General features: G+C 39.0%; 1 protein-coding gene across 1 annotated transcript in view; it reads right to left on the bottom strand.

Annotated features, from left to right (window-relative positions):
- NEK4 (NIMA related kinase 4) overlaps nucleotides 1–12,883 on the bottom strand; it is a 30,689-nt gene that overhangs the window by 3,073 nt on the left and 14,733 nt on the right. The window contains exons 8-14 of the mRNA XM_084902951.1: nucleotides 11,261–11,410; nucleotides 10,552–10,701; nucleotides 10,021–10,087; nucleotides 9,185–9,294; nucleotides 8,054–8,142; nucleotides 6,054–6,259; nucleotides 4,914–5,047 (exon numbers count right to left, since the gene is read on the bottom strand). Of these exons, the coding sequence (XP_084759077.1) occupies nucleotides 4,914–5,047; nucleotides 6,054–6,259; nucleotides 8,054–8,142; nucleotides 9,185–9,294; nucleotides 10,021–10,087; nucleotides 10,552–10,701; nucleotides 11,261–11,410 (906 nt within the window). The remainder of the gene's footprint in view (nucleotides 1–4,913; nucleotides 5,048–6,053; nucleotides 6,260–8,053; nucleotides 8,143–9,184; nucleotides 9,295–10,020; nucleotides 10,088–10,551; nucleotides 10,702–11,260; nucleotides 11,411–12,883) is intronic.

The following is a 12,883-nucleotide window of genomic DNA, read 5'->3' as shown; positions in this document are numbered from 1 at the left end:
AACTAGTATTTTATTGAACATCAGAATTGATAAAGCAACAAAATCAATCCCACATGTAATTCAGCAAAGGCATTTACAAAATAATACAAATAACCAATTAACATATAGAAGTAAAACTTGACTACGTGACACTCTGTTGATAGAAATGCCTAAAATTAACTGATGTGTTAAACAGATATGGACCTCCTGATACAATGTACTGAAGACACAACATCACTTCTGTAATACTCCTGCCAATAATGTATCATCTGAATCTACTCAAGATGTCAAACAAATCCAAACAGGCATTTTATAAAGTAGATGGCATATACTCTTTAAAAATGTCAAGGTAGTAAAAAACAAAGACTGGATAATAGTTCCATATTAAAGGAGAAGTAACAATTAATAAAATGTAATCCTAATTGGTTCCACATGTGGCAGGGAGCTCTGTAGATGGAAAAATCTCTGAAAATGGCCCTATGGGCATACAGCAAATAAAGACACTTCCACACCCCAAGATAATCTAAAAATAAGAACAGTGAGCCGAAACCGGTTTGGCTCAGTGGATAGAGTGTCGGCCTGTGGACTGAAAGGTCCTGGGTTCAAATCTGATCAAGGTCATGTACCTTGGTTGCGGGCACATCCCCAGAATCAGTAAAATAAATTAAAAAAAAGAAAAAAAAAGAATAGTGAGAATCTGTACTATATGGATTAAGATCAACTGCCTGCCTCCCCATTCCCAGGCCTAATGAGACAAAAAGTACATCAGACTGGTGAAGCCAACAAAACCAGGGCTCTTTTCCCCAGCTCCTAGTCAGAGGCTATGTTCCTGGAAGAGGGAGGACATCAGAATATCTTATCTCATCCTGCCTCCAATACCTGTTGTTGAGGATAAGTTTTGGAAGAGTGCAGCCAAAAGGTGGGAGTTTCCTCCTTACACCCAGCTTGACTTGTAGGAAGGAGGCTCTACTGAAAATAGTGAAGTCCTAATCTACCTTTGCCCAAGACTGGGTGAAACATGCTGAGGAGACCAGACTGAAGCTCCTTTACCCCCACAGAACTTTTTTATTTTATTTTTCAAAATATATTTTTATTGATTTCAGAGAGGAAGAGAGAGCTCCGGAGAGAGACAGAAACATCAATGATGAGAGAGACTCAGATCGGCTGGCTCCTGCACACCCTCCACCAGAAACAGCCCATAACCCGGGCATGTCACCTTGACTGAAATCAAATCCGGGACCCTTCAGTCCGCAGGCCCAATGCTCTATCCTCTGAGTAAAACCAGCTAGGACCCACAGAGCTTTTATTATTACTTTCTAAATATGTTTTTATTGATTTCTTTTAGAGAGAGAGGAAGGGAGAGGGATAGAGATAGAAACATCAAAGATGGGCCCCTACTGGAGACTGAGTCTGCAACCAGGGCATGTGCCTAGCGGGAATTGAAGAACCTCTTGGTTCGATGCTCAACCACTGAACCATGCAGGCCAGGCCCACAGAGCTTTTAAAGTGGGGGTATCACTCAGAAACAAACATGCTATTTGTCCTCACACCTCAACTCCAGAGCTTTGCTCAGATATTTTACCTGGAATCTTTTCTTAAATGAACTGACTTCATTTGAAGCAAACTATCGAAAAATTCAAGCCTAAAAGTTCTCTCAAAAACCAAAACAAAAAAAAGGAGATTGTAGATTCATTGGATATATAGGTTAAATTGTAGGCTACTTTCATGGAAACAAACAAGAAGCTGGGAGGAGGTTCCCCGGGGTCAGAACCATTCTCAAACATTGACCTTTTGAACTATCCCTTCAAAGGAGTCTAAATTTGAATATAAGTCTTTATTCTGATCAATCTGTAGCACAATTTATGCCCCAGGACATTATAGGAAACAGCAGAGCAAACAGCTGGGTGAGGTCAGGGAAAAGGAGAGTATCCAGAGAGCCCTCCCAAACCCTGTCGTTCCAAGGCGGCTGTGGACATGCCCAAAGTTGCACCCACTGAGGGGCAATATCAGAGGCTTTACACTGGAGGAAGGAGGAAGGGGTAAAATAGACTTCACTAAAACAATCCAGCCAATTACTAAACATTCAAATAACAGTAACAACCCTCACTTCCAGGGAGGCTAGTAACCAAAATTATAAAAACACTAGTGGCCTAGTGCAAGGATTTGTGCACATTGAAAGGAAATTAATTAGAAGATTTGTGCAGTAATTATATTACTGCAAAAAGTGACATGTCAATATAGTATATGTAAGATAGTATCATAAGTGAAAACAACATGTCATTGGCACCAGCGAGAGCTTTATATGTATCATGCATGTGCAAGTTAACGTTTATTTTTAAATTGCCAGTGCACATCATATGTACCAATCAGACAGTCACTTAGCCTTTTATATATATAGATGTCTAAAATTTCCAGTTTCCAAAATAAAGTTATGAGACAAGCAAAGAAACATGACATTCACTGGGGGAGGAGGGGGAGAAAGCACGTGAAGAGAAATTGCCTGTAAGAACAATCAGATATTGGATTTAAGAGAAAAAGACATCAAAATAGTCATTATAAACATGTTCACAAAAACTAAAGAAATTCATGATTATAGAAGTAAAGTATGATTATAATGTCATATCAAATAAAGAATATTGATAAATAAATTATAAAAAGAACCAAATGGAAATTCTGGAATTAAAAAGTACTGCATAACAAATAAAAACTCATCAGAGGGGCTCTACAGTATATTTGAACTAATGAAAGAATAAGGAAGCTTGGAGAAATATCCATAGAGATTATGTAATCCACAGGACAGAGAGAAAAGAAAACAAACATCTCAGGGAAATGTGGGACACTGTTTGTACATACCATCACCAGTGTGATGGATCAGCGAAAGAAGAGAAAGAAGTAGAAAAATATTTAAAGAAATAATGGCTGAAAATCTCCCAGATTTATTGAAAGAAACATTACACATGCAGGAAGCTCATAAACTCCAAGCAGGATCAGCTAAAAGAGATCTACATACAGACACATTACTGTGCTAAAAGCCCAAGACAAGGAAAAATGTTAAAAGCAGCAAGAGAAAAATTACATCACTTACAAGGGAACCCAAATAACATTAACAGCTGACATCATACACAATGGCGGTCAGAAGGCAATGGGATAACATTCAAAATGCTCAGAGAAAAAATAATGTTAACCAACAATTGCATATCCAGTAAAGCTATCTTGCAAAAATGGTCAAATACATTTCCAGATAAACAAAAACAATTTGTAGCTAGCAGATCCTCTTTAAAAGTCCTACTAGAGGAAATTCGTCAGGCTGAAAGCAAGAAACCCCAGGCAATAATTCAAATTATATGAAAACACAAAAAACACTGATAAAGGTAATCTATATTTATCTATATAATAGAGGAATAGGCAAATTAGCCAGGACACCAGCAGGGACCTCAGACCACCCCTCGCCCTGTGGGGCTTGAAGGACCTCAAGCCACGCCCCCCGGCCAGCCTCTGGGCTAGGAGACAGGCTGTGCCCCTCACCCAGCTCTCGGCTGGGGACCTCAAGCTGCGCCCCTGCCCAGCAGGACTTGATAGGGGACCTCAGGCTGCAGCCTTAGCCTGGCAGGGCTTGGTGGGGCTTGATGGGGGACCACAGGGTGAACCCTCCTCAGGCCATGCCCTATGCCCAGTTGACAGGGGACCTCAGGCTGTGCCCCCCCTGCCCCAATACCAAGCCAGGGGATCTTGGGCTGCATCCCCTGCCTGGCAGGGCTTGACAGGTCCTTAGGTCAGCCCCCCCCCCCCCCCAGTAATGGGCCGGAGGGCCCGAGACTGCTGAGACTGTCCCTCCCACCCTCACCCCCCGCCCAGAAGGGCTTCACGGGGGTGGGGCCAGCTGGATCTGGATCGCCTGCATTTTAAAGTGTGTGCAGGTGGTGGTCAGGGACTTGAATCTAGGTCCTGTGGCACACCCCAGACTCTTAAGAGGAGGGAGATTTTCATATGGTGATGACACAGCAGTTCCACGTCACCCCAGCTGCTCGGGGCCTCTGGGTAGTATAGGAAGGTGGAAAGGTGGCTCTAGCCAGAGCGAAGGTGGTGCTGGCAGCCAGGGGAAGGAAGGCCCATTCTTGCATGAATCTTTGTGCATTGAGCCTCTAGTGTGTGTGTGTGTGTGTGTGTGTGTGTGTGTGTGTGTATATATATATATATATATATATATATATATAAAATCCTAAGCAACCGTTTGGTAGCTATGATGTGTACTGACCACCAGGGGGCATACTTAACACACAGGCATGGAAACATGGAATATGCATACTAGAGGCCTGGTACATGGATTTGTGCACTGGTGGGGTCCCTCAGCCTGGCCTGTGGGGATTGGACCAAAAGCAGTAGTCCAACATCCCCCAAGGGGTCCCGGGCTGTGAGAGGGTGCAGGCCAAGGGACCCTAGCAGTGCATGAATCTGTGCACCGGGCCTCTAGTTATGTAAATAAAACAACATGCCTGCATATTGCTTCTCCTTTTTTTAAAATATATTTTATTGATTTTTCACAGAGAGGAGGAAGGGAGAGAGATAGAGAGCCAGAAACGTCGATGAGAGAGAAACATCGACCAGCTGCCTCTTGCACACCCCCCACCGGAGATGCGCCCGTAACCAACGTACATGCCCTTGCCCGGAATCAAACCCGGGACCTTTCAGTCCGCAGACCGACGCTCTACCACTGAGCCAAACCGGCTTCGGCTGCTTCTCCTTTCTATTCTAAACTGATTTTTAAAAGAAACTGTATAATATATGTATAGAACAGTGGTTCTCAACCTTTCTAATGCTGCGGCCCTTTAATACAGTTCCTCATGTGGTGGTGACCTCCAACCATAAAATTACTTTCGTTGCTACTTCATAACTGTAATTTTGCTACTGTTAATGAATCGTAATAGGACACTCACCTCTCTTTTTAATTCATCCTCCTCTTCCAAAAGATCATACACCTGCTCTAAAAGCTGAATCCCCAGGCCCTGGATTACATCAGCTCTCAAGATTTCAACTATTCTTCTGATCTTTTCAGAACCTGGAATGATAGCTTAAAAGTAACAACAAAGACAGGGGAAAATGAGTACTTTCACGATGGCAGCAAGAAGAATGCAATGTGTTGTTTTTTTAAAATCTTGTCATGTTAAGATCTTTTTCATTTTGACAAGAGTCTAGTTTAATGACTTCACGTATTTTCAATGACTAAAATGTATATAGGCATACTTCAGAGATATTGCAGGTTTGTCACACACATTTTTTGTTTTCCCAGTGCATGTAAAAGTTATGTTTACACTATACTGTGGTCAATGAAGTATGTAATAGGAATCAAGTTTTAAAAAATCATAGCCGGTTTGGCTCAGTGGATAGAGCATCGGTCTATGGACTCAAGGGTCCCAGGTTTTATTCTGGCCAAGGGCACATACCCAGGTTGCAGGCTTGATCCCCAGTGTGGGGAGTGCAGGAGGCAGCTGATCAATGATTCCCTCTCATCATTGATGTTTCTATCTCTCTCTCCCCATCCCTTCCTCTCTGAAATCAGTAAAAATTATTAAAAATAAAAAATCAATGTGTATACCTTAATTTAAAAATACTTTATTGCTAAAATTGCTAACCATCTACTGAGCCTGTCGAAAAAAATGGCATCAATAGACTTGCTCAGTGCAAGATTGCCACAAACCTTCAATTTGTAAAAAACTCCATATCTGCAAAGTGTAATAAAGTGAAGCACAATAAAACAAGGTATGACTATATATGAATGTATGCCTTGTGTCTTATTAATACTTCCTAAACTTAAAATACACAACTGTCTAATTTGAAGAGAATCCATGTGAAAAATTCCAAACACGTATTTATTTACACTTATTTTTAAAAATCAATTTTCATGCAACTTTTCAGGAACACAACTGTTACGTAAAACAAGATATACCTTTTATGGAGATATCCAAATGAAAGAATAAAAAGACAAAACCATTTGCAAGCATTAGCTGCTCCTTGGTTTGACACATTTCTCCAATAAACCTGCTCTCCAGTTTGCTGTAAGAGAATAAACTGATCACCTAAAGGTAGCTCTTTAAAATGGAGTTCCTCTGCCTGTTCTGCAGCTTTCCCATGAAGTATCAGTGTGTCCCGATACTTTCGATGAAGTTTAAATTCTGACACTGGATCAGGCAATGGGAGATCCTCACAGCTCTCTTTAGAGTCCAATTTTAGGGTCTGAGTCATCAGTTGTACCAAATCACTCATTTCACTTGATTGACCTTTCCTAGAAAAAAGAAATTCCCCTTATTATTATTAAATTAGCTTCATGAAAAGCTTTCATTAGAAAATGAGATGTCAAGGGTGGGGTGGCCGGGGAGAATTAATGGGGGGAAGTAGACATATGTAATACTATATATAATACTTTAAACAAGAATTTTAAAAATAAATAAATAAATAAGATGCCAAATAACCTTTAGGAAGTTCTGCTTCCCAATGGCCAAGCAAGCTCCTGCAGACAGACCCTTCCACAGGTAACAAGCATAAAGGTTGAACATAACACAGAAGCCAACTATAGGAAGGCACTAGAGAATGTACAAAATCTGCGAGCAGATTCTGGAGGGAAGCCAACACCTTTTACCCTAAGGGAAGGCCGTGGTGCTAACGTACAACAGAAAACCCAGTCTTTCTGGCCTGCAGAACCAAAGGACACAGTTTAAGACAGCCACTGCCACTAGAGAGAGAGAGGAATCTTGGAAAGGGGAAAGCCGGAAAGAGGAAGCCCCAGAATTCTACAAGTTCTGCCCAACTATCTCTAAATAACTTAACTGCATTCAAGTACAAAGCTCAAGAATATTTAAAGAAATATAAAAATACCATGTTCTAATGAGAGAAAATTGGCAATGTCTGGAATCCAGTCAAAAATAACAAACATGCAAAGCAAGAAAATAGCACACATTTGTGAAAAGAAAAGAAGCAGGTAATAGAAAAAGACCCAAAATTGATAGAATTAGTAAATAAATAATTAGTTATTATAAGTAATTAACTATAAAGTCATTATAAATATGTTCCATATGTCCAAAGTAAATAAAAGTATTAAATATTAAGGAGAGGCATGGAAAATATTTAAAAAGACCCAAATTAGCCCTGGTCAGTGTGGCTCAGTTGGTTGGAGTATCATCCTGTGCACCAAAGGATCACTGGTTCCATTCCTGGTCAGGGCACATACCTAGGTTTTGGATTTAATCCCAGTCAGGACACATACAGGAGGCAACTGATCCATGTCTGTCTGTCTGTCTGTCTGTCTGTCTGTCTGTCTCTCTCTCTCTCTCTCTCTCTCTCTCTCTCTCGCTTCAAAATAAATAAATAACATATCCTCAGATGAGGATAAAAAAAAAACAAAACCCAAAGTGAACATTAGAAATGAAAAGCACAATATGGCCGAAACTGGTTTGGCTCAATGGAGAGAGCATCAGCCTGCGGACTGAAAGGTCCAGGGTTCGATTCCGGTCAAGGGCAGGTACCTTGGTTGCGGGCATATCCCCAGTAGGGGGTGTGCAAGAGGCAGCTGATCGATGATTCTCTCTCATCGATGTTTCTAACTCTCTATCCCTCTCTCTTCCTCTCTGTAAAAAATAAATAAAATATATTTTAAAAAAAAGAAAAGAAAAGCACAATATGTTAAATACACTGGATGGGATTAACATATCAGACACCATAGAAGAAAGGCTAGAATAATTCAACAATATCGCAAACAGAATCTATACAAAATGAAACAAAAGAAGTCTAAAAATATTAATACCATTGGTGAGCTATGGGACAGCTTTAAATAATTAATAATATAACTGGAATTCTCTAGAAGGCAGGAGGGGGTCCAAAAAACATTAGAAAACATTTGTAAAATTCTCAATGAAAATCAGATGTGCTCATTAAAAGAGATATTTTTAGTGCTAGCATATATAAAAAACCATTTATAATGTTAGCAATGACAATACTACAGGTCTGACTACTACTATAAATATACACTTAGGGTTAATTCAAATAGAAATACTTTATGAAGAGAGAGAAAAATAGAACTTACCCTTCCCTGGAATCCCCATCTGATTTGTCAGTTGAACTTGTAGAAGAACTTAACTCCTCCTCAGAGAAACAATGGGTAAGTTTCCTTTTCTATTAATGTTTGGGAAAACAAAATTCCACATGACAACACAACCAGAATGCAATAAATGGAAAAGTCTTAGATGCAATGTCTAGTTACATTGTGCACTGATGTCCAATTTAACAGGAGAAACTAATGAATATAAAAATTGAAGTTATTTTACCTAAATCATGTCCTAGTTCACCCATGAAATTCATAAGTGAAGTCTGAGCAAACATCACGGCCCTGGAAAGTCTCAGTTATGAAGACATTTCCTTTCCAGACAAGAGTGGACAAACAATTCTGGTGTTCCAACTCCTAAGCAGAGGGCTGGTACCATAAGGGATACTGGCATTTTAAGCTGGATAGAATGCCACCTAAGTAAAAGCAACCTCAGTTTGTTCATATGTGAGATAATTACACACAAACCTTACAACTTTGGAAAATGGAAAGGACCATCTCAATTAGTGAAACAACTAAATCACAGAATATTGTTAAGGAAACAAATCTTGCCATGGAGCTGGTATTTATGAAGTTTACTATATTTGAAGCACAGCACCTCCATCTTGTATAAAAACTGTTTTAAATTCTCTGCTATTGTTAGATAGTCCTTTGTTCTGTAAACTATGTCATTTTTAGACAGCCTCTTATTCTGTAGAATAACTGTTTTAGTTTGAATAATAGAACAACATAAAAACTTAACTGCCTGACCTTGCAAGCTAGCCATCTAACATAATGGACGAATACTGATAATAATTCCCATATTCTTATGCCAAATGTTTATTCTTTATATATCCAAGATTACAAAATATTTGTAACAATAACTCACACAGAGCCCTTTGTAAAATCTGCAGACAGAGTGTCTGAAAGGTATAAGTAAGAGAGAACTTCCTCTATTTGTTTGCTCAAAGATTTGAAAGAAACACCTCCCTCTGGGCTGTATGCAATAAATGACTCCTAATTAATTGGCTCATTAAGGCATCTTGTATCTCACTCGCTGATTTACGATACAACGTATTAGGCTTGCTAGGTGTAGACATGTCCACCTGTTCTCCTTCGAGCTAAGTAATGTACCTGAACACAGCTTCGGTCAGAAGACAACCATGGAGCAGGGGTGAGCTGGCCTTCCTCTTGTGGCTGTCCTGGCCCCGGAGCACTCAGAGAAGCTCTCCTCATTGGAGGGCCTGAAAAAGTGACCATCCCCAGCAGTGGTTTGCGATGGGCTGGCCTCAACAGAAGAGGGCCCTGGGTATGGGAGATAACCCAGGAGGGCCAACCCAGAAGTAACGCTGACAGCGGATCATCATCACTCTGTTACCTGACACTTCAGTTCAAAGTTGAGCTCTAGGCCTACCAGCTCTGTGACCTTAAGCAAGATACTCAACCACTCTGAGCCTCAGCTGCAAAATGGGATAATGCTGACTACTTTTGACAGTTACTGTAAATATAAATTGAGATAATGCCCTTAAAATGTTTACCATAGTGCATGCAACTTAATTAGCAATCAATAAATGGAAACTGCCAGTATTGTCTTTAGTTAATAGTAACAGAAATAATTACAGCACGTAGCCCTAAGCACCACCATTCTCCAAGTTTTCTCTCTCTGTTCCTGAGAAAACAGCACTTCTATGACCAGCAGACTCTGAACATGGAAACAAACTGAACACTCGATTTCCTGTCTAACCTTCCAGGCATTACTGCCACTCAAAGCCGTCTTGCTCTCTTTTTAAAATTCTCTTCTATGCCGAATTGTTTTTAAAGGCTTGACTAAGGAATTTCAGAATTTCTTTCAAATCAGTTTCCAAAATGTATTACTATTGCTTGAAAATTCTTAACACCTCACTATCAGAACCAATACTTATGTCCACGAGTCAAACCTCCAAAAGACGAAGAAAAGAGAACAACTTTACCTGAGGGGAATCTCTCTTCCTGTGACTGCTTTAGTCGCCTCCTCTCTCTTGCTGATAATGGCCGGTCCTTTTAAAGAAAGTCAGAATTATGTCCATTTCTACTCAATATTCTTACAATACCTACGATGCATGAAGTGTCATGCAGCCCTATAGGAAAGCCCTTGCCAGGCCTTAAAGGAATGTCCATTGAGACCAGTCTGCATCGGTTACAGCTACCAGCTAGGACCGATCACAGCAGCCCCATTCCTAGGAAGTACTGTACTCGTTTTTGGAAGGACAATTGGGGAATTTTGCATTTCCTCCATTCAGAATCTACTTGGTCTCCTAGTAAACCATAAGTGACCATCTCTGGAACTTTAGAATCTGTCCACTTCAATCAGAGCTTCTACTAAGAATCACATATCTATTCCTCACAGTGCTTAAAGTAGGGCTAAGATATTTTAATACAAACTTCACAATATATGCAGGATTTCATAGCCAAAAAGCTTTATACTTTTTTTTTTTTTAATCCAACATATACCCCCCGGAAACCTTTGATGATGGCATCTCACTGCTCCTGGAACTGCTCACAGACTCAGGGATCACTCTGTTTTGGTTTTCAGCATCCTTTGGGGTTGATGTGGCTTCCACTTTTCCAACAGCAGGAAGAAGAGGCAAAAGTTGAGGCAGAGCCTCCCGGAACTTAAATATTTTTAAAAGAGGGGGAAATTATCAGTTTCATATGATAATGACAACCCACCTTCAAAGTACCCCTATTAGTTTCTTACATATTTTAGCAGTAATTTGCTCTCAAAAACTATAAAACACTGAATTTTCAGGGAAAGAAATTTTGCCTAAAGTGAAGTATTATTAGAGTGTGCCTATGAATGTTACTTCAAGGAATGGTGTAATATCTCAATTAAAGGGGGAAAAAAAAAAGAGATGTCAACTGATTTTATATAGAAGATGAGGAAGAAAATACTCATCAATATAACAGGGAGTATCAGAGGTACTCATTAGCCTGTTTCTTTAACTCTTAATCTGTCCATCTTTGCTGGAAAAGACAAAATCTTTACTCTGCTTCCAAATTATCGACATTTGAAAAACTACTATCTTGACCTTGTAACCGCCCCCCCCAATGTTCCTTGCATTTCTTGTGTACCTATTGGCAACTGCTAATCATTCTAAGTAGAACCTGAGCTTCCTAAAATATATTTCCCCAGCAGCAGCACAATGACTTAGTCAAGAGATCTCATCCAACCTGTCTTTTCTCTCCACTGTGTTCAATCTGTTCTCTTTTCTTCTGCCGTCGCTGTCGAGACAGGGAAGGCTCAGACCCAGAGCTGTGTGGCTGTAACCCTGGGTGGATTCTGTCCTGTTCTTCTATACTCCACTCACCAGCAACTTGATCCTTAAAAAATACACACAAATACATACAAAATAATAAAATAGTCTTTTGAATTTCCAACCAGCCAAACCCTCTATACCTACTTTTGAAATTATAAATGAAAACGAAAAGTTGTTTTTCTCAAAATAAATGTTTATTTACAGTGTTTATAGACTAGAAAAAATGCTAAAATCAGTTATCCATATTTTCTAGCTTTTTTCTCTTTTCCCAAATTAAAAATATAATTATTTTAATTATTCATATTGTTATTAACCTAAAACTGCTAATATTCAGAAAACTAAGAAATATTTTAAATGAAATCCAATTCAATATATATATAATTCCCAAGTAAACACGAGTAATTTAGATGCACCATGAAAAATGCCTTTAAATCACCATGAAAAGAACATTGAATTTGGAGTTAGATGGAGTCATATCTGAGAAATTTAATCTTCCTGAACCTCAGTTTCTTCATCCATATATAATTGGATAAAATACTTCACTCACATTTGTATGACTGTTGAAGAATTAGGAAATACAGTGCACTAAAGTACTTAGAACTAAAGTACTTAGCACATTAAATACTTAAAAAAAAAAAAAATCAGAGCTACTATGAGCAGTAGTAATGGTAAAATAAATTGCCTTTTAAGTTATATAAAGTTCACCAAAGGCTTAGTCCTTTTTTATTTATTTGTTTTTTAAAATCCTCACCTGAGGACATATTTTATTTTTATTGATTTTAGAGAGAAGAGGAGGGAGGGAAGAAAGGAGAAAACATCTGTCTACCTGAAACCCGAGAATGTGCCCTGCCAGGAATCACACCCACCATCTTTTAGTGCATAGATAATGTTCAACGAGCTGAGCCACCCTGGCCAGGGTAAGGACTTAACATTTTATAAGGTAGCTATTTTAGAAACAAATTTCATACCAAACATTAAAATAGATATTTAAGCCCTAGCTGGTTTGGCTCAGTGGATAGTGTCAGCCTGCAGACCAAAGGGTCCCAGGTTCAATTCTGGTCAAGGGCTCGTACCTTGGTCCTGGTCAGGGCATGTGCAAGAGGCAACCAATCAGTGTGTTTCTCTCCCATTGATGTTTCTCTCTATCTTTTCCTCTCTTCTACTCTCCCTAATGGGGGTGAGGGGAGGAGAAGAAAAAATATCCTAGGGTGAGGATTAAAAATAAAATAAAGTAGATACTTAAATTTTTCAAACAAGTTTTAAATATAAAAATATCTAGGTTTTCAAATAATTGAATATGATTCAATCAACAATTTTTTTCAACAATTTTTATCAAGAGCCTATTTAGTACATTTTTAGGAAGAAAAATTAACATAGTATTAATACAAGGTGAAATTGCTTCTAAGAGTCATTATCATTAAGATATCATCTAAAATTCATATCCTCTAACAAATACAAAATAATGACTCCTAGATAATAATTTGTTAAATTTATTCTTTCAAGAGTACACCTAACATTATGTATAAAATTTAGTGAA

This window comes from Pipistrellus hanaki (assembly GCF_964339955.1).
Source record: "Pipistrellus hanaki genome assembly, chromosome: 13".
Classification (NCBI taxonomy): Eukaryota; Metazoa; Chordata; class Mammalia; order Chiroptera; family Vespertilionidae; genus Pipistrellus; species Pipistrellus hanaki.
This window is presented reverse-complemented; position numbering and strand designations above follow the sequence as displayed.